The sequence below is a fragment of the Gambusia affinis genome, linkage group LG10, assembly GCF_019740435.1.
Source record: "Gambusia affinis linkage group LG10, SWU_Gaff_1.0, whole genome shotgun sequence".
Taxonomy (NCBI): Eukaryota; Metazoa; Chordata; class Actinopteri; order Cyprinodontiformes; family Poeciliidae; genus Gambusia; species Gambusia affinis.
Window position 1 is genome coordinate 20,928,599 of NC_057877.1, and position 20,170 is coordinate 20,948,768.

At 38.2% G+C, this 20,170-nt stretch overlaps 2 protein-coding genes across 7 annotated transcripts; both read left to right on the forward strand.

Moving 5' to 3' along the window:
• The first annotated feature begins 231 nt into the window (after window positions 1–231).
• pycr3 (pyrroline-5-carboxylate reductase 3) lies at window positions 232–4,621 on the forward strand. The gene is made up of 7 exons (XM_044128232.1): window positions 232–583; window positions 1,506–1,593; window positions 1,688–1,752; window positions 2,038–2,217; window positions 2,320–2,532; window positions 2,711–2,803; window positions 2,902–4,621. Exons 2-7 carry the CDS (start codon window positions 1,512–1,514, stop codon window positions 3,082–3,084), a joined length of 816 nt encoding a protein of 271 aa, XP_043984167.1. The 5' UTR covers window positions 232–583; window positions 1,506–1,511; the 3' UTR covers window positions 3,085–4,621.
• Window positions 4,622–4,878: 257 nt separating this feature from the next.
• eef1db (eukaryotic translation elongation factor 1 delta b (guanine nucleotide exchange protein)) lies at window positions 4,879–15,089 on the forward strand. 6 transcript variants are annotated; one of them, XM_044128234.1, is made up of 11 exons: window positions 4,879–5,102; window positions 7,746–7,803; window positions 9,362–10,626; window positions 11,006–11,123; window positions 11,424–11,495; window positions 12,163–12,225; window positions 12,501–12,594; window positions 13,471–13,583; window positions 13,669–13,851; window positions 13,952–14,146; window positions 14,971–15,089. In XM_044128234.1, exons 3-11 carry the CDS (start codon window positions 9,362–9,364, stop codon window positions 15,007–15,009), a joined length of 2,142 nt encoding a protein of 713 aa, XP_043984169.1. In that variant the 5' UTR covers window positions 4,879–5,102; window positions 7,746–7,803; the 3' UTR covers window positions 15,010–15,089. The 6 variants fall into 6 exon arrangements, with proteins under 6 accessions (XP_043984169.1, XP_043984168.1, XP_043984170.1 ...); XM_044128233.1 differs by having other exon boundaries at window positions 4,888–5,102; window positions 13,651–13,851; XM_044128235.1 differs by lacking the exon at window positions 12,163–12,225 and having other exon boundaries at window positions 4,892–5,102; window positions 13,651–13,851.
• The last annotated feature ends 5,081 nt before the right edge of the window (window positions 15,090–20,170 follow it).

Sequence of the window (20,170 nt, forward strand, 5' to 3'; positions counted from 1 at the left end):
AAACAAAAGATACGAGAAGCTAAGGAAATGAGCCACAAGCCTAAAATATGCATGTGAGTTAAAGTTGCTACACACTTGTGTACAGTAGGTGGCGGTATGCACCTTGAAGTTGTTTGCGATCCTACATAATAGAAAAGAAGAAGAACACACTCCAAGCCAGTTGGTGGCGGTAATGTACCCCATGATTGTTTGCCAACCGCCAAAAAGCCTTCAAAAGAAGTGACACTGAATGAATCCTAAGATGAATGAGTCAAAGAGAAAGTTTTATCAGGAGCCACTTTTGCTGCGTTCGAAATACAGTTGCATTGTTCAACATTTGCAACGTAAAACTCTCAACCAAAGATGGCTCCACAGGAAATCTTCTCCGACATTTAAGATTTAATTATCCGAGTTTTAAGCAGTAAGCGGTAATACAGGACCCTTCAGTTCGTTCACCCGAATGATTCGAATCATTCACGAACAACACAACACTGTTGGTTCACGTGGATGCTCGGGGGGAGTAACCACATTTTGGCCATAGAGAGTTCGAAAAGAACTCTTTTACTTGAACTACGCCGGACTGTGATTAAGAAAACGAAATCAGGTGAATAAAGCTCCCTCTGCTTTCTGGCATTGCTATACACCATGTTTCTTTTATTTATTATTTTATTACACATTTGTATGATTTCTAATCTAATTAAAACATGTTTTCTCTCACTGTCCTTAGATCGATACAGAAAGATTTACTGGCAGTGTATTTCAGGGATTTGTCGGAACCGCTTGTGTAGATTATCGGAGTAGCAGTGCAGTGCTGGAGCATCAGTCTGCAGGGTTTGCTCCTCCTAACTAGCCGCGTTAGCACATTGTTATTAGCAACATAGCCGAGTGAAGCTTAGACCGACCTAGCCAGCACGAAGAAACAGAACTGGGACGTAGAAGCGACTAGATTAGTAATTGAAACTCTCAAGAGCATTACAACCAATTTCTTTGAGTTGGCACCAAAGCAGGGTGCCATCCCAATATGCATGGGCTATTTGTCACAAATTTGATGACTGTGTAGGTTTCTGGTTTCTGCACATATTATTCAAGAAACCATCTTGAGATGACTTGAGTTTTTTGACATGGTGCGTTATCCTGCTGGAAGTATCATGCAGAAAATGGGTACAATGTGGCCATAAAGTAATGGATATTGTCAAAATCCATTACTCATTTGGCAAGAGTCACAAACTGTGCCAAGATAATATTCCCCCACACCATTATAAAGCCACCACTAGCTTCAACCTTTGATACCTGATAGATTGCATTTTTGCTTTCATGCATTTCTAATTCTGACTGTATTATCTTAATGTCTAAGCTGACGTCAAAGTTTTTCCAATTTGTTATTTTCCAGTTTGGGCGAGCCTGAGGGCAAATGATGGCCTCACTTTCCCTTTGTGTAGGGTCTTATAAAAAGCATCACTGTTTTAACAGGGCAGATAATATGACATTTTCTTGCTGCAATATTGGGTTCGCTGCATTTTCCTCAGATCAAAATGAACCCGGACGCACAACAGAGGATCGGCTTTATCGGTGCAGGAAACATGGCTTTTGGCATTGCAAAGGGGATGTTGTCAGGTTAGTGTCGATGTTGTATCAAGCAATACTGAAATACTGAAACAACATTTGAGTGTAAATCTTCATGGTTATTTTTTATTTTTTTGCATTGCAGGAAATGTTCTACCTGCAAACATCAAAGTTAGTGCACCATCCTCTACGAATTTAGGACGATTCCAGGTATTTAAAAAAATATTTTTTATTTTCTGTAATTTATTACAGAGTTGAGTTGTAAGGTAACTCAAGACGATGAGCAGCAACAAATAAGGACATGATACTGTTTCTAAGTTTAGTTAGGTTTTGCTCTATGTTTTCACTTGCAAGCCAGCTGCTGCATTGAATCCCTGCAGTTGTGAACAGAGAAAAGCTTAATCAGTTATTCCAGCATACCTAACTCTTGAGTATTTTATCTATCAGTTCTATGTGCTTGATAAATCTGTTGTTCAACTGGTAAAATGTTTTCAGGAACTTGGCATTTCTGTGACACACTCCAACACTGAGGTGGTCTGTGGGTCAGATGTGGTGTTTGTCTCCGTCAAGCCTCATATGATTCCACGTGTTCTTGTTGAAGTCTCTCAGCACATCACAAAGAAACAGATAATCGTGTCAGTTGCCGCAGGAGTGACACTAGCTATGTTGGAGGAGGTGAGGGCCACAGCCGCTGTAACAAGTTTTCACTCTACAAGTTTCATCTGTCTGGGTATCAAATATCTTGAATCTTTTTAATTTTTTTGCTTTAATTTCAAGCTCCTCCCAGAAAACTCGATTGTCATCAGGCTGATGCCCAACCTTCCCTGTCTGGTTCAAGAGGGGGCCCTGTTGTTTGCACTAGGCACCAATGCAAAAGGGGAGGATGGTGCTCTACTTCTCAGCCTGTTGCATTGCTGTGGTTTGGTGGAGGAAGTGCCTGAAGCCTGGATCGATGTCCACACAGGGCTGAGCGGGAGCGGCGTCGCTTTTGTGAGTCTCAGTGTTGCCGTATCTACACACTATGTATTATGCCTGTTTTTACACAAGCTTTTGTCAATGTCCCACAACTAACATTACCAGCTTAGACACTAATCCATTATGTTAAATTTTCTTTGCCACTATTTATTAATCTATTTTGTTTGTTTTTTTGCTGGTTTTTTTTGTCAAGGTATATCTTTTTGCAGAAGCGCTGGCAGAAGGAGCTGTTAAAATGGGCATGCCAAGTGCTCTGGCTCACAGCATCGCATCCCAAACTGTTCTGGTGAGTCGTACAAAATCTGCACTTTTGTTTTCCAAAAATGCTCTTGACTAGAAACCCATGTCCAAATTCAGTGTTTGATTGTTTGTCATTTGCTGCAGGGTGCTGGTAAATTGCTACGTGATTCTGGGAAACATCCAGCTCAGCTTCGGGCTGACGTCTGCACCCCGGGTGGAACAACCATCTATGGGCTTCACACACTGGAGCAAGGAGGCATGAGGGCGTCTGTCATGAATGCGGTGGAATCGGCCACTCAGAGAGCAAGAGAGCTTGGGAAAAAATAGGCAGCAGGAAGGGTCCATGCGTCAGTATACCTTCTTAAGAACTACATCTTGAACTTAAAACCATGGAAAGTCTTAAAAATAAGATGTCTGTTTTTTATTATTTATTTTTTTATATTTCATAACTTGGTATCATAAGAATTAAAAAAAGATCATAGTCTCGATTTTCTTTAAAAACAAGTTTACACTTCTGTTAGGTCTTTCAAAGGACAGGCTTCTTTTGTTTCACTTTGTGTGAAACAAAAAAAAAAACTGTTGGATCACAAGTTTAGTATCTGCATTAACATTCAGAATAATCCTTCCTTTAAATTAGGACAGGCATGATAATGAGATGTTCATATAAATAATATTGTGATAGAGAGTAAGTATATTTGCTGATTGTTTAGCACTTGTAAGGTTGTGTTAGAGGAAAGTTGGTGGATGAATTAGCAGTACTCGCATAGCTCAGTCCCCGACTAGTGAAACGGTCAGATGTAATTTGATACATATGCAAACCGTTGAATGGTATGTTGGCCTACATGCCAGCCTGCTATATGAGATGAGCACATGTAAAGTAAAAATATGAACCTTTTTAAATTTACCAGCTCCTTGCAAACAGTTATTTACATACAGAATTCATGTTGTTCACCAAATGTTTAAAATTTGTAATATTTAATTGAAATTATGACAGTGAAAAATATTGAAAAAAGGAAAGAAAATTGTAGCTTGAGTCTTGCTGCCCATTCATCACTTTCCTGAAATCTTGAATTACACCAAACAGGAATCTGTTTTTAATTACATCTCTTTTTTTTCCCAACAATGCTACAAAAGAAAGCACAATTCATGTATGTGTGCAAAAGCCATAAGAAAATCTGTCAAGAAATCATCCACTTTGTCCACTAATGTCTCAGCCAGATCTAGAGAAACTCATCCATGCGTTTATCTTCAGTCGTATTGATTATTGTAACGGCGTCTTCACAGGTCTGTCCAACAAATCAATCAAACAGCTGCAGCTGATCCAGAATGCTGCTGCTCGTGTTCTCACTAAAACCAGGAAGATAGAGCACATAACACCAGTTTTAAAGTCTCTCCACTGGCTCCCTGTAGCTCAAAGAATAGACTTTAAAATACTGTTGTTAGTTTATAAATCACTGAATGGTTTAGCACCACAATACATTAAAGATCTGCTGTTATTGTATCAACCTTCCAGACTTCTCAGGTCTTCTGGTTCTGGTTTGCTCTGCATCCCCAGAACCAGAACCAAACGAGGAGAAGCGGAATTTAGCATCTATGCACCAAAAATCTGGAACAAACTTCCAGAAAACTGTAAAACAGCTGAAACACTGACTTCCTTTAAATCTCAACTAAAAACCCACTTGTTTAGAGTTGTATTCAAAACGTAATCAATTGCAAATTTATTGATGGAATCTGACTATGTTGTGTTTTTATTGTTGATTCTATGTTGCATTGTATTTTTGTGTTTGATTTGATGTAAAGCACTTTGAAATGCCTTGCTGCTGAAATGTGCTATACAAATAAAGTTTGATTGATTGATTGATTTGTACATAGATCTGTGCAGAGATAAAGATTTAGCAGCTGACTACAGTTTTAAATGGAAGGTTTGACTCAAGATGCTGCATCTTCCTGGTAATCTGCTGATTGGTGAAGATAAGTTGGGGGGGGGGGGGGTAGTTAGGACAATTCCAAGGACAGTCAGGAGGATCCCACAAAACAATTTTTTTATATATAAATAGAACAAATATCTTAGGGCCCCTGGTAATAGAAAAATGAATGCCCCTAAAATTCCCGGCGGCATCCCTGGTGTCAGTAGTTGTTTTTGGCATCAATTCAACCTGAGCATGTGGTAATATCAATGATTCACAAACCCACCTCCCCTTTCCTCCAATTTCACACAGTCGCTGCTGCTCCTTGCTTCTTCCTCCTCCTCTTCTTCCTTCCCGTTGTCACTCACTCTGGCTGGAGAAACACGCGTTTTACCCACCGGCCTGCGGCTACACCGAAAAAAAGACAAAAATACAGCAGTAAGTAACGATGACGCTGTCTGACAGACAGAGGTCCAGTGTGGGAAATGCTGTCAGAACTTGTTAACTGGACACCTCTTGGTATTTATGGGGAAGAATAGTACGTTATCAAGAATGATGTTAGCCGAGGCTAGCGGTTGCTAACTGGCACGCCTTCCGAATACCGGCGTGAATGGCCGCTGGTCCAGCTTTATGTTCTTCTCTAAATGTCGGTATTGTAATGAGAAAAAGGGTATGTTTTATGACTTGAATTATTGTTCCAGTGGGAGACAATTACCATTAATTATCAGTGTTCCCATCGACTTGACACTCAGAAAAATATGGCTAATGTTCAGGTTAGCAAGACGGACTTTTATACCCTGATGAGGCTCTTTACTGCATCAGAGGACAGACCTTTGTTCGTTTTGTAGCTACATATGTGTATTAGTTTATAAAACATGTTTCATGTGCATCGGAATGGGTGTAATTCAGGTCAAAACGCAATGTTAAGCTTTTATTTAAAAACATAACGTAGAGCTATCTCTGAAAACTTAGATTTTACAAATTTTATTTGCTGTACAGTCATGGTGAAGACTCCTTACTTTACAGTTGAGTAAGAGATGATCATTATCACTCTTAACGTTATTGCCAAGATAATGGTAAGTTTAGTGGAAGGAAGAAGGCGTCCAAGGAGCAGTGATAACCTTGAGAGGAATGAAAAGGAGAACTGATTTAAGAATTTTGGGAAGATTCAGAAAATGTATACTGCGGTTTGAGTCAGCATATCAATAATTAGCACACAGATGTATTCTGGACATACCCAATATTTTAGAGGATTTTGTGTTGATAATCAAGATGCTGATTTCATCTACCAGCAGGAGTAAGCACCTGTCCATACTAATGATTAATTGACCATGGTCAATAATGACTGCTGACTGTTTAATTTGTCAGCATTTTATCCAAATCCCACAGGGAATTGATATAGAATTGTCAAGAGGAAAACGGGGCAAAGATATAGATAAGTTGAAGGCCAACAAGCTTCCTTTATTCATCAGGAGATCCACATGCTGATTGCCTCTGTCACACTACATTGGTGAAGCTATTTATGCAAAAGGATCTCTGACAAAGTATTGCGTACATATACTGTACAAAAATGTACTTTGTTGCAGGCCAAAGTCATCTTTATGTTTATGAGAAAGGTAATTTTGGGTTTTCATTAGCTCTATGAAATATTCATCAAAATAAACATTTGAAATGTATCTCAGTGTTTAATGATTCATTGTATTTAACATTTGAAATTTCTATTCTAATTTATTGAAATGCATGTGTACACAGCTGGACATTAATATTAAATGTGTCTTATATCAACCTTTATGAGGTGTTGAAATCCCCTTTTTTCTCACCTTTTATCTTTTAAATGTTCAATTTCTGCTTCTTGGTAATTAGTGGCAGAAGTGGAAATATAACGCGTTGTTTCTTGGTAATGTTAATATATGCACTTCTGAACAAAACATCTAACAAATGCTAATGGACAGTATTAGTCAAGGTAGGCAGATCATAAACAGGAATTACTCGTCTTGCACTGGTAAGTAATTGGAGCCAAGTCCAAATTCATTTGTCTGTTTGCTGAAACTCTGTTACACCCTAAGCTGCTAAACTTGAATTCCCAGCAAGAACAAAGCAATGTTTGCTGATTAAAACAATAATCATACAGAAAAAATAGCTGGGCATGACATTTGCAGCCTGAGTTGAGACATTATGTTTAGTTCCTATATATATTCCTGGAACTAGATTTTTGTAATGAACACAGTTTCAGATATTTACTGTTCTAATTTGGATTTAATTATTGGGATTTATAAATAGTATCTTGAAAGAATCTTATAAGATAGTGAATCATCTTTGTTTCTTTAAAAAAAATAATCAGGAGTTCCTTTTCTTAATTTGTACTCCTCTGTGACCAATCAGTAATTCTGTAATTATTGCAATAACTAATCAAAGCTTATAAATTAACTTGGGGGGTAAAGAGATCTTCTACAAGATCTCACAATGTTAAAATTTTATGATATTGACTATCTAATGAGTGCTAGCCACTAGGAAGTTATGAAGAATAAATCATGAAAGCGTGACAAATAAGACCTGAACAATATGCAAGCACTAGAAAGTTGTTCAGATGCCGAAGGAGGCAGAAAGCATTGCTTAAAAAGCCAATGGCTGGACGTCTGGGGTACGTTGAGCTACATCACAATCACAGCTTGTCCAACTTGGAAATGGTAAATGTGGTATTGCATTTGAAGCACTCTCTTAAGGTTTGACGAGAATCAAAAAATCAGAAAGATACATCAGTTTGTAATTTTGGAAAAATGTATAAAAATGTTTAATAAAAGTCTGTGCAGCATAAATTTGATATGTGAAATTTTCTTGAAAGTAATAATATCTTGTCTCATTGAACTCAATATCAAAACACCCTTACCACTTTCTTTCAACACTATATGTGCATAGTCTGAAACTAATAGATTTTGGCTTGAGCATGACCTAAGCTTTAGTTTGTTTTTTTTGGGGTTTTTTTTTTGCATATTTGCATGCCATGTATTTGTGTTACTAAATTTATAAGGTGGTGATTGTTAAATTTCTCTTTCACTTGCTTGCGGTTAACTGGATGAAAAGAACGTGTTGAGAGGTTCACTTTGTTTATAGCTTGACAGCTACAACTTTACCAAGGAAGGTGAGTTAAAAATCATAAAAATCACATGTGAAACTCCTGAACTTTCCAAAAGGGAATTACTGTTAGCTCCATATTAATGTTGTGTAAGTGAGTAAATGCCTAATTTTATTGTATACAGTGAACCCTCATTTTTCGCGGGAGTTTTGTTCTGAAAAAAATCCTTATAAGCGAAATCTGGGAAGTAGTTACCTTTATTTTTTACAATTATTATACAGCATAATTAAATACTCTACATTGAAACCAAAGAACAAAACCTGTTTTGAGGCCCAAGCATTTTTTTTTACAAATAGAACGCTTTGCTACAAATAACTACAGTAAAATAATAATTTGAGTCATCAGTACGAAGTACAGTAAGACAAATTGTGACCCTGTGTATTTCACTGTGCCTCTGACTGCGACCCTGGGGCCTGACTAGGCTTTGTGGTGCAGGTGTGTTTTTTCGAGAGAAGAACACAGTTATCGGTAGTTGTGGCTCTTTTTTCTTCTGGGCAAAGATATTTGCCAAATTTGCCAAGCTGTTTTAAGTATATTTAAATACCATAACGTTATTGGCACACAGGTAGAGAAGAAGCATGGAGACTGTTTAGCCAGTCAGGATGCAGAACACAATGCACTGTAAAAAAAAAAAAAAAAACTACACAAAAAAAATCTGTGAAGCAGCGCGGCCGTGAAATGTGAACTGCGTTATAGCGAGGGTTCACTGTATTATAAAACAGCATGATTTACATAATATATATATATAATTTATTACATGAACTTGCCTGAACATTGTTTGTTCAGGCAAACATTGCCTGAACAATGTACCTGTACAACCTGTACAGTACAACCTGTACTGTACAGATTGTTCATATAGTAACCTGTACAGTACCAGCAAGTGGATATATATTCTAAACCTTATGCAGTGTACTGTAATAGTGTCAGGGCCCTATGGACTCTTCTACATTTTGTGATGTTTTAACCACACACCTCTGTGTGTTTTATTGTAATTTTATGTGATAGACCAACAACTAAAGTAGTGCAGAATTGTGAGTAGAAGAAAGTATTTTTTTTCCCAATAGAACCAACTTTTGCTCCAGTAATAGCAGCAACGTCTCTTCCAGTTTTGCAATGTTAGGTTTTTCTTCTGCTTTCAGACTGAAGAAAAGCAATTCCACAGAATGATACTGGAACCAAATATCTAATTAAAATACACTGAGGTTTGTGGTTTTAAGGCGACAATGTGGAAAGGTTCTAGGAGTAGTCACCCTTTGCATGTCAATGTTCCACTTTTTGAACTATTAGAGTTATTATAGTGCTCTGTGATTGCTTGTACTGCCATAATTCTGATCTGCCAATTCATACCCAAAATGAATACATTAGTCTGCATGCTGCTTGTTTTTTTTTTTTTTTGAAGACTTGCCTGTGGATTCTTTCTAGTTTGCGTATACTTCCGTTACATTGGAAAATATGCCATTAATGATCTGTCACCTAAAATGAACCCTTCTTTGTCTTCCTGCCTCTGTAACTAACCCAAAAGCTTGTACCTGTTATTCTCTTTTTGTCCCACAATTGCCCTAAGATGTCCAAGAAGATCTCCCAGTGCTCTGTTAAGGACCAATCGGAGCATGATCAGCCTCCCAGCCAAAGTCATTTGGATCAAACCAACGTGGGTTGTAGGAAAAAGACAGAACCAGGCCAGAGAAATGGAGAAACAACCTCTTCATCTCCAGAGAGTGGTAGCTTGAATGGAAACGGAAAGCGCAGTGGGAAAAGCCGTCGCCGCAAGAAACGCTCATCTAATCCTGGGAGCCACCATGAGGGAAAGGCAGATGAAGTGAAAAACAAAGAGAAGCCTGACGAATACACTAGCCAGTCGCCTGAGCAACTGGCTGCACTGATGGGCTTGCAGTCGGAATGTGGCAGTGTGTGGTTTGAACGCAACATCTACGAACAAGCTGAGAGCGTCTACCAGTGCTGGCTAGTGAGCTCCGCTAACCGGATCTCCAAGCCCAATCGTTCACATCAGTCCTCAGGGAAACGTTCAAGCAATCCATCCACTGTGGCTCTGTCTTCCTCCAGACCAGCTTGTCACCATGTTGATCAGGTGGCTTGCCACCACATAGTGGAGGAAGTATGGGTCAACAAGACGACTTTTGACCAAGCAGAGTGGCACTTTGTTGAGGGGTCTGCTCTCCCATCAGCTCCTAACTCCCTTGATCTCTCACCTCCGACTAACTTCTCTGGCACCTCCAGAACACCCGATGAAGGGTATCAGTCTCAAGCTCTAACTCCAGCAACCCCTGTCGTCCAACAGACTGCTGGTACGCCGGCTTCTCGACAGTCAATTAACGGGCTGCCGCGCATTCCAGTCGAGCTGCTGAGGGAAGTGTGGCTCGACAAACCTGCGTACGATCGTGCCGAAGCAGCCTTTTACCAGAACATGTATGCTAACAATTCCTCCAAGAGGCAAATCTGCACCCCCACCACCAGAGGAAGTGACCACCCTCAAAGCCTTATGGAAGAGGAAGAGGAGGAGGACAGTGAGAACATGGCAGAGGAAGAGAAACCACTGGTCCTGCAGTGTAAAGCAGAAGTCTTTCATGCCCTTCACCCAATTCAGGAGGAAGAAGAGCCAGTTGAGTTCTTTGAGACTGAAGAACCTTCCGGAGTGTGCTTCTTCCTTCACCCGGACAGTGAGCCAGTGTGGCTGGACAAGTGGCGGCACGATGCTGCAGAGAACCGTTTTCAAAGCCGTGGTTTGGATAAAGTCTGCACGGTGAAGAAGAATCGGAGGCCGGACGCAGAAAAGTCATCAGCGTCCTCCAAGACGCCTAAAAGGGACAAGTATGACCAAACCGGGGGAATGGAACCACTCCAGATGTTTCAGTTCATTGTTCATTACTTTTCATTATAATTTCCCCTCCTTTCAAATCCTTTTTTTCTTCTTTCACCTTGTTTCCTTTATTCCTTCTAGATCATGTAATCATTTCTAATTGTTTTATTCTTTCTTTTCCTGAGTTCAGCCAACTTTGTTTTGTTTCTCCCACCATCTTTCTTTCAGCATTTGTAGAGTTGTACTTGGGGTGTCTGGTTGTATGGAAGTAATACATAATGTTTGAGTTCACACTTGATACATTCTAGATCATAAGTTTAATGTAGTAGTTCATTTTCTTATCCCCTGACATTTTTTCCCTACATTCCTTTTTTTTTCTCTTTTTCTTAGAAAAATGAGCTCAGTGGACTTCTTGGCTCAAGAGAAGATATGGTTTGAGAAGCCTCGTTATGATGAGGCAGAAAGACGCTTTTATGAGCGAATGAACGGCTCATCGCAAAACATTCAGGTAACCCACTCAGACTGTTGATTTAGGTTTTTTTGAATCTACTTTCTATCTAATCAACATCTCATATGCCCTAAAGCTGTAATTCTACTGGGGGGGGGGGGGGGACAGAAAAAGTCGATGGGGTTGTGAAGAAGTTGGGTGTAAAGATGGGGCAGAGTTTTTATTTTAAGATGTGTGTTGAGATGAAGGATTAAAGCATTAAGGTTTGAAGTCGCTGGCTTTAAAAGTGCACATTCAGCTCAGTTCTTTTAGTCTTTTCATAGTAAAATACTCTCAAATATTTCCTTGTTTTCATTGTAGGATGTTGGAGCTAATGCCATCCTGCAGGACATTGCTCGAGCTCGGGAGAACATCCAGAAATCTCTAGCGGGGGTAAGAATTGATACAATTCCTAAACTAAAACATTCAACCAGTCTACCTTTGCAGTCATCACTTTTGAATGAAACAAACAAACCAGACTTATTGGATAGATTGGATTTGACTCATGAAGCGTTTTCAGGAGTTTCCAGGAGGCTTAGTTATTGGTTGCATTACTAAGGGAAAGTTCCTGGTCATCTGACTGCCGGCTGCATCAAGAAAATAACACTTCCAAGCCTTTATCTGGTAGAGTTTTGCAGAAGAGCAACTTTTCTGTCAATTTGTTGTTTGAAAACAATCTGCTGAGGATTCTGTAGCAGCACATCTCATTTAGCCAGACTGTTACTGCAAAACTGGTCTGAAAAGGATCAAACTGTGCTGAAAATAAACTTACTTTTAAAATTTTTGATGACCACCTGTGTCTTTATCTCTGAGAAAAGTTGTTTGTTTCTTCATTGTCTGAGCAGATTTGAAAGCATATAATTTGTTGATGGATTTCTTTGTTCCCTGCATGAACTTTTTTCTTTTATTCAAACTTGAAACTTCGTTTTCCTTTGCTTTTAGACTCCCTCTCCTCATCATTCTGTTTTTTTATGTAGCTCATTCAATTTCCCTCTGCCTCATTTCCATTTCCCTGCCCTGATTTCTTTCCTTGTTCCACCCTGCACTCCCCTCCTCCAAGCTGAAGAATACGCTGAGTAACAAAGGGTCTTCCCAAGCTTCCCAGACCCAACTGTCTCATCCTGTAAGTTTCTTAGTCTTTTGTGTCTCTGGAAGCATCTGCTGCTGCTCTCAGCAGGTAGTCTGAGCAAGCAGAATTTTATCAATCTGAATTCAAATTCAGTTTGAGGATGACTTGCAAAGTGGTATCACCTGCTTATCATTATTGTTTTTCTGTCTGTTTCCATATGTATCCCATTTCTCTCTAGTCTTTGTTTTTCTAAGGAGGCTGTCATATTGAATAACTTCTGTTTGAATAGTAACACATTTTTCTGTTTTTTAAATGTTGTACCTCTACAGAACACCGGCAGCTGCAACAACAGTGCAGGTGATCAGGGAGAAATCATTTCTCGCATCAATAGCCTTGAATTGGAGAACCAGAGTTTACACAAAGGTTGGTTGTCATCCACAGTCATCAGTTTTCAGTTTCTTGTCTTTAATGCTTGGAACCTATTATGTTGCTACTTGGATAGCTCTCGGCTTTATGCTGAATTTGGATTTGAACCGTCACAATTAAAGCAAATTTCTTTTACAGAACATATGTTCTTTAAAAGAAGATTAGCCATATATTTTAGAATCTGAAGGTTTGTCATTTCATAATATATTTACCACAAATGACAAAAAAAATAAATGTATATACATATATTCACTTTTCTTGGAAATTCACCACTGTCCTATTATTATGAAGTCTTTGGTGCAAAAAACTGATTGAAAATCGATTCATTCACTGCATATTTATGTCTGTTAAGGTTGAGATGGAACTGAACATAAAAGCAGCTCTTTAAACCATTCAGGCAACCAACACAACAGCGACACAATCAAAACTGTCAGATGACTTCGCGATAATAACTCAGAAATATAGTTTGGATGTACAGTATTTATATTTCTTTCCTACTTACGGAAGGTTTCTCTTTATATCATAGGTTTGTGGTGCATTTGTATCCTAAAGAAAGATATAAAACTTCAGATATTTCACAACGAGATATTAATATTCATGGAAAAACCTTACATAACCTTATATTAAATAGCATAAAAGTGAGGAAAAAAAGTATTATGAGAGCATAAATGACAGGGAACGCAAAAGTTTTCGAGGTAAAAGTATAGGAACGCAAAAGTATTACGAGGTAACGCAAAAGTATTATGAGGGAACGCAAAAGTATTGCGAGGGAACGCAAAAGAAAAAAAAATCCCCAAGTCCCCTAGGGGGCTCCGTATTTAACATTATCCAGATTATATATACATAATTCCTTCCCTGGGATTCTGTTTTCAGTGGTAGACAACTTACGAGCAGCGCTCTCCAAACTGGAATGTCGAGTTGCTGTTCTTGAGAAACGTCCAGCATCAGTGACTCTGGCTCCAGCTGCCTCCGTCCCCTACACAAATGTGAGTAGATGATGACCATTTGGTGATCTGTCATCAAAAAGTGCAAGTTCTCACTTAATTTCTCCAGGGCAATGTTGTCCAGCAGAAGGCCAGTGCCCCAGTTAAACAGGCGGAAGAAGATGATGAAGACGATATCGACCTGTTCGGTAGTGATGAAGACGAAGAAGCAGAGAAACTTAAAGAGCAGAGATTGAAGGAATATGCAGAGAAGAAGGCAAAAAAACCTGCTATCATCGCCAAGTCCTCAATATTACTGGATGTTAAGCCTGTAAGATTTTCTACATTTCTCACCCTGAAATGCTATTTATTTATAAAACACAGGCCATCTTCATGTTCTGTTTAACTTTGTTCTTTCCTGCTTGCCGTAGTGGGACGATGAGACAGACATGGCGAAGCTGGAGGAGTGTGTGCGCTCGGTGCAGGCAGACGGCCTGCTATGGGGAACATCCAAACTGGTTCCTGTGGGTTACGGCATCAAGAAGCTCCAGATCGCATGCGTGGTGGAGGACGACAAGGTGGGAACAGATTTGTTGGAGGAAGAGATCACCAAGTTTGAAGACTATGTAAGTACATTGATTTATATTATTACCAGCCCTATGTTTCAGTTCAGTTTACTTTCTAAACAAATCTCTGGGCCAGGTAATGGTGACCCTCTATCTATTTAAAGGCTGGCCCTATAATATAAAATTAAGTCTTCCATTTGGGGAGATTTCACCATATTAATTTTCAGTTAGAATATTTAACACCTGTAGTTTAAACTAATTCAATGTTTTCTGTACATTTCTGCTGGTTTATCAGAGTTGAAATGGGCACTAATGAATCTTTCCTCACAAATCTTTCTCCAAAGTGAGCAGAATGATGAGCTGCAGTAAACATTTTCTAACCCAATTACTACAAACAGAAAGTTTCATAAGTTTCTGTGACCAAATCTGTCTCTGTGATTGTTTCAGTAAGACTCGTGCAACATAAATTCAGAAAAATAGACATTTACTCAGAGGTTTACTGTCGTAAAGCTAAAAATTGCTTAGTTTTCTTCACCAACACAATTTTAATTAAGATTAAAAATATAAACCTTAATTTTAGCTCTAATGTTAATTTTGGTTTTTCATGAGTTGATTGTAAGAAAAAGTTACTTTTCCACTGAACTGAATTGTAAGTATTATGGTATGGGGTTTTACTTTAATACTAACTGAGTCAGCTTCATCCTCTGAGTCGATTCTGTAATTAATACTGTTCAGCTATTAGTGGAAATTTGACATGTCAATACAATCAGCTGTATTAGTCCATTGCTGCCATCATGTGGCCAAAGTATCAAATTTATCTAGTACAAGCAATCTCTGCAGTTCACTGAATTGTTTTTTTCCCTTTCTTTTCCTGCTTGTTTCAGGTTCAGAGTGTGGATGTAGCAGCATTCAACAAAATCTGATTCAGCAGCAACTCTTCATCACTCCCTGTTTCTCTGCTGATTGTGACAATAGTTGACAATAAAGCAATTCTTGCACTGAGGTTATTGTGTTATGATAATGTAAGCAAATCAACAACTAATATTCCATATATGGTGTGTGATCCGCATTCCAATATAATGTCAACTATTTAAACTGGATGCTGGAAAACTATGATCCTGCTACTTAGTAACCTGGGTTTACACTGCCAGCTACAATGATTTACACTTGATTATTAGAACAATGTTTGAACATTGAAATCAGTTACTTTTTCCAACTATAATCTTTGTTACATCAATCTTCAGAAATTATGTCTTATTTATATAACCTATGTTTCCTCAAACTGTTTTGGTTAATTTTATTCTTATACAAACTGACCAAGTGAAAACACATCATGAATGCACCATGTCATCAATGGTTAACGGTTCAGGAAGACAATAAAACTTAATTTATAGAATCCAAGTTTTTGTTGCCACGTGAGTTCCATGCCTTTAATTGTAGAAAATTTGAGGGACTAAAATTATTTTGGGTTTACTTTAACTTTTACTTATGGGCTACAAAGCATTGGAGAGATTAATCATCTAAAACTAAACTTACAGATAGTTAATTTCTCAAAAGCAAATATTCATGCCAAAGTGTCAAAATAAAAAGTCTGACATCATCATTTATGAACAAGATGGTAAAATTGCTTTGTCAGGTTCCAGGTTTAAATATTAGAAAATTTGTGCGATTTAGAATAATTGCAACAATCCCATGATTTTGACATATTGGTTTTATGACAAATTTGACACTCACCTCTGCTGTCTGCCTTTTGTTGGATGAGGTTACTGCTTTTCACTGAAGCATTAAAAGAGTAGTTATTCATTACTTATAAACACCTACAATAAAAAGTAGACACATGACTGACTTACAGGAGACACTTTTGGAAAAGTACCTGAATTGTAGAAGGAACTGCAGCTTTCAGTCAAGTTATAAACAGGTTGGGCCACTTAGGCCTGATGAGTCGCTTTATGACGCTCAAGGAAGTCTTATCAGCTCCAGGAAGGTCCTGTTGGTATCCTTTGCTGCTCTGGCCCTCCACTCCAGGAAAAACTACATATTCCAGCTAAATGCTTTATGAATTTCTATATTGATTTTGAGGTGAATGAGTCTAAAAGCATCAGCAGAAAATTTATTTTCCATTCAAGGATCACAAACTCTGGCAGCTCAAAGCTTCTGGAGCATCTGGGTCAGCATGTCTACCACATGAGGTTTCTCTGTACTGTGGGAAGCTGCAGACCCCCTATTCATCCCAGTTCTGCATCTCGTGTATATGTGGTAATATGAGCCAATCCAGGTTCTGCAGATGTTTTTTTTGTTTTTTTTAAATAAATCAAAAGTTTGAGCACACTTCTGTCTACTGCTATGCTGCTCATATTAAAGCAGAAAATGCGTTGCTATATTAATATTCTGACCAAATTTCTTGAGCTTGACTACTCAGCAGCAGAAGAATGTAATCCACTAACCTGAGGTTTGGCGTTTTTCTGTGGAAAGGTGCCTCTGTGAACTGGAGGAACAGGAAACACTGGAAGCTGAGTTTTGACACCTGCTGGTGAAATATGGAACTTCATGGATATGCTGGAGCAGGGTTGAGGGGAAAAAAGATTGCACCTATAGCCACAAAATAGTTATTAAGATGCCTATTCATCCCCAAACATGCAAATAAGACCCTTGATTTGCATGTTTTCTTTTCCTCCCATGAAAACTTTCTGGATAAGAGGAAACCATATGAAGCAATCATTCCAATCTCCTTGACCTTCCTTCAGAGGAAATAAAACTACTTGGTTTTAAGGACATTGAAGCCTTTATAGACCAATGTCCCTTCAGTTAACAGACTGCCTGCCAAATTCTCCTTCATTCTAAATTCATTTTTATTCAGAGGAGGTTTATTGACTACGTGTTCCCATAAAGAAGACAGTTTCAGGTCCCTGAAAGTCTGAAGCGGCTTGCTGACAGCAGTAAGAACCTGGAGGTGAGAACAAGATGGAGGGAGATCATCACATTACTTCAGCCAAGTAAACAAAATATGCCACAGTGAGAGCCAACTGGGCACTTTGGTTGTTAGAGAGAGAAGCAATTGCTGTCATTGACATCATCCATCTTATGAGTGGCAGACAAAGCACAGGAAGAGCAGAGAGTGGATGCGAGGATTCCTGCACCTCAATTTGATCTGAATGAAATTTCTTTTTTCACAAGTTTTCACACGAACACAAATACCAGTGTGTCTATGTTATGTAGATGTATTTTCTTAAAATTCAAATACAGAATTGTATCAAATGTATTTTTTGTTCAGACTCCTAATATTCACTGCTGTGGGATAGTTCAACAGCCTGTACAAAAGTGGAGCCACAAAACAGTGCAGGAAAATACGACCATCTAAATTATGCAGTTTTTTTGAGATGGTTAAAGATAACAACATTCTTTAATGGGTGCTGCTTTCACCGTTGAGTGTTTACTGACTCTCAAAACTCAGGGCACTCTGACTGCTATTTGCTTGTTTGTCTCATTTATTGGGGTGTTTTCCAACTTGCTGTAGTTGGTTGTCACATTTTCTTGTTCTCTTGCCAGACTTTCATTAGTTCTCATCTTTTTAGGTCTGAAAGAAAGATGAATCCCTGCAAGAGCACAATCAGGACATGATTTGAATCCAGGATCTTCTTCCATATAATTTCCATCTTTTTTCAATAAATCTCACTCTGCCTACTGACCAAGAGACTGGGATTTCTGTCTCTTCCTGTAAGTTATAGATAAATGTTCAAAATTTGGCTAAAATCCTTTGCTATTTTTGCATTGCACTGGCATATTTGGACTGATCCACCAATTAAATATCAAACTAAATCAAAAAAATCCTATCCAGTTATGCACATCTATAAAATCACTAAGTGCACATGGTGATAAAAAGACAGGCTTATTGCAATTTGCAAACAAAACAGCCTCAAAATATAGCAAATTATATAATTAATCAAGATGGCAAAGAACCTGTGCAGAACAGCAAAATTCCTCAAAGGATCCTGCAAGACGAGTTTCTGAAAAATCATTTAACAGTAAATATTAACATAAATAACTATGCATACCAAAAAAAGCCACAAGAGGGCGGGCATGGCTTAGTTTATGAAAAAATATTAGCAAAATGACGACACAAAAAAATAAATTACTGTGGAAATATAAGAATATTAGGCAAGTACTCACTTGTTCCAGGTAATAAAATACAGAAATAGCATAAATTCGGGCTAGCATAGGTGCATACAAATCATAAAAAGGGAAGGAAACACAGAAGACTCTAGTGTAAAGTAGTTCTAAAAGCTTCAACTGTGCATTCAAAAATATGATTCTGAGAGTTTAGTGATCCTAAGGCCTGGAGAATGGAACTGATCCAGTGAGAGGATTCATTCCTGATAACTGTGCTTGCTAGGGCTGGAAGGAACAAGCAGTCCTCACAATGCAGAGGCACTGTGTAAAAATACAGGAAAATTTCTAAATCTGAATTAACTGGGAATAATAAAAAAAAATTGGTTGATGTAAAATATTTGTAAAAAACATGATTTACACTCTGAAGGAACTTTCACTTCTAATAATTCAAAGATATGAAGTCTTTCAGCAGAAAATATAAATATATTCAAAGTTTGACATTTTTAATCTGGTGAAAGATTCTTTAGCTGCTCTTTCTTTTTTTCAATCAATAGATTAGTCCACTGGAAAAAACTCAAGTACTTTGTGGGCGTGGCGTGTGGCACTGTTTTTGTTGAGAAGCAGTAGCAGCTGATTAGATTAAGGTTTTCCTTGCTGGTTGTCAATGTTTTAGGAATTTGCGGTGCACAACTGAGTAAGTTTGGGTCTTAATCTGTCCGTACAAACAGACAAAAACACAGAGCAGCAAGTTCTCCCCATGCAGATCAATAAATCTGATAATAACTCAATCCTGCCAACTGGCATTGATTAATGTGCTGGCAGTCATGCAGGTCGAGATTGCTGTCAGATAGATGAAAAACCACTTATCTGTGCCCTTGTTTTTTTCAGTAATACAACTACAGGATCAAAATTTATTCACACAATAGAACCCAAGTGAGAATAGAGTGGGTTTGTAAACCTATAGTGGGGGTTAGTTTGTTTTGGAAACCAGATTAAATCTCAAGGATTAGTTTGTGTTAAATTTCTTGTAGCAAAGGCATCAGTCATAGCTATCTTGCATCAGAACATGTCTGAAGAGATCTGTTTGATTTTCTGACAGGCTGAACTGCTGTGATATTTTTAATACCCAACAGCATAACATTCCCACAGATGCTAACAATTTAGCACAAGAATTAAAAAGGAAAAACAACAATCACATTATGATTTACATCTACATTTGCTGAATCTTAAAATGTTATTATCAACTTCTGTTGAAACTTTCAACATTTCTGGATATACAAATAGTTATTGTACATAAAAACTTTTAATTTGCAATGAACGTTAGTGTTTACTGTTTGTACTACAGAGCTCTTGTTTGTATGAATTATCCCAGAAAATAATTTCAAGACATAGATGTATAAACATCGTCTTTTCAGCTAATACTTGATATTCATTATGCATAGAGGCCCAGATTCCTTTGTAGAGAATCAATATTTGCATCATGTTTGAATCATTAAACAAGAGACAAGACCTGATTGGTTGTTTACAGCTCTAATGTTGCAGAGAGGTAAATAAAGCTTCTCATCTTGCAGTCATCTGCATCCCTTCTTCACACCCCCGTAGGGCTTCAAACTCATTTCGGCAGAGTAAGAGGGCCAGCGATATGTGCCAAGAGGAAGAGCAGGATTTCCACGAATTAGGACAAACAGATGAATTAAACATCACAACACTGTCTATTCCTAAATCTCTTCGCAAGTTTGAAAATAAAAAAAAGACACAAAATGGAGACACATCAGACAAGAAGCTGCCAATGTTAAAGACTGGCAGAGTTTGGAGCGCAGAGCTTTTGTCATAGTAGGAAATATGCAAGCAGAGTTGATGTTCCTAAAATTACAGATTTTGGTGACATAAAGGAGATCATAATAAATTGTTACAAAACCTCTCCCTGGTATAATGTAACAATTGTCATACAATTTCACTTAGTATGTGAAAAAAATT

Bases quoted from the DNA above. Each gene is read 5' to 3' on its own strand.
- pycr3 (XM_044128232.1), top strand. From the start codon at position 1,512: ATGAACCCGGACGCACAACAGAGGATCGGCTTTATCGGTGCAGGAAAC. The intron at 1,594-1,687 runs GTTAGTGTCGAT...TTTGCATTGCAG, and splicing joins TGCAAAGGGGATGTTGTCAG to GAAATGTTCTACCTGCAAAC. The intron at 2,533-2,710 runs GTGAGTCTCAGT...TTTTTTGTCAAG, and splicing joins GCGGGAGCGGCGTCGCTTTT to GTATATCTTTTTGCAGAAGC.
- eef1db (XM_044128233.1), top strand. From the start codon at position 9,362: ATGTCCAAGAAGATCTCCCAGTGCTCTGTTAAGGACCAATCGGAGCAT. The intron at 11,124-11,423 runs GTAACCCACTCA...TTTTCATTGTAG, and splicing joins GCTCATCGCAAAACATTCAG to GATGTTGGAGCTAATGCCAT. The intron at 12,226-12,500 runs GTAAGTTTCTTA...GTACCTCTACAG, and splicing joins AGACCCAACTGTCTCATCCT to AACACCGGCAGCTGCAACAA.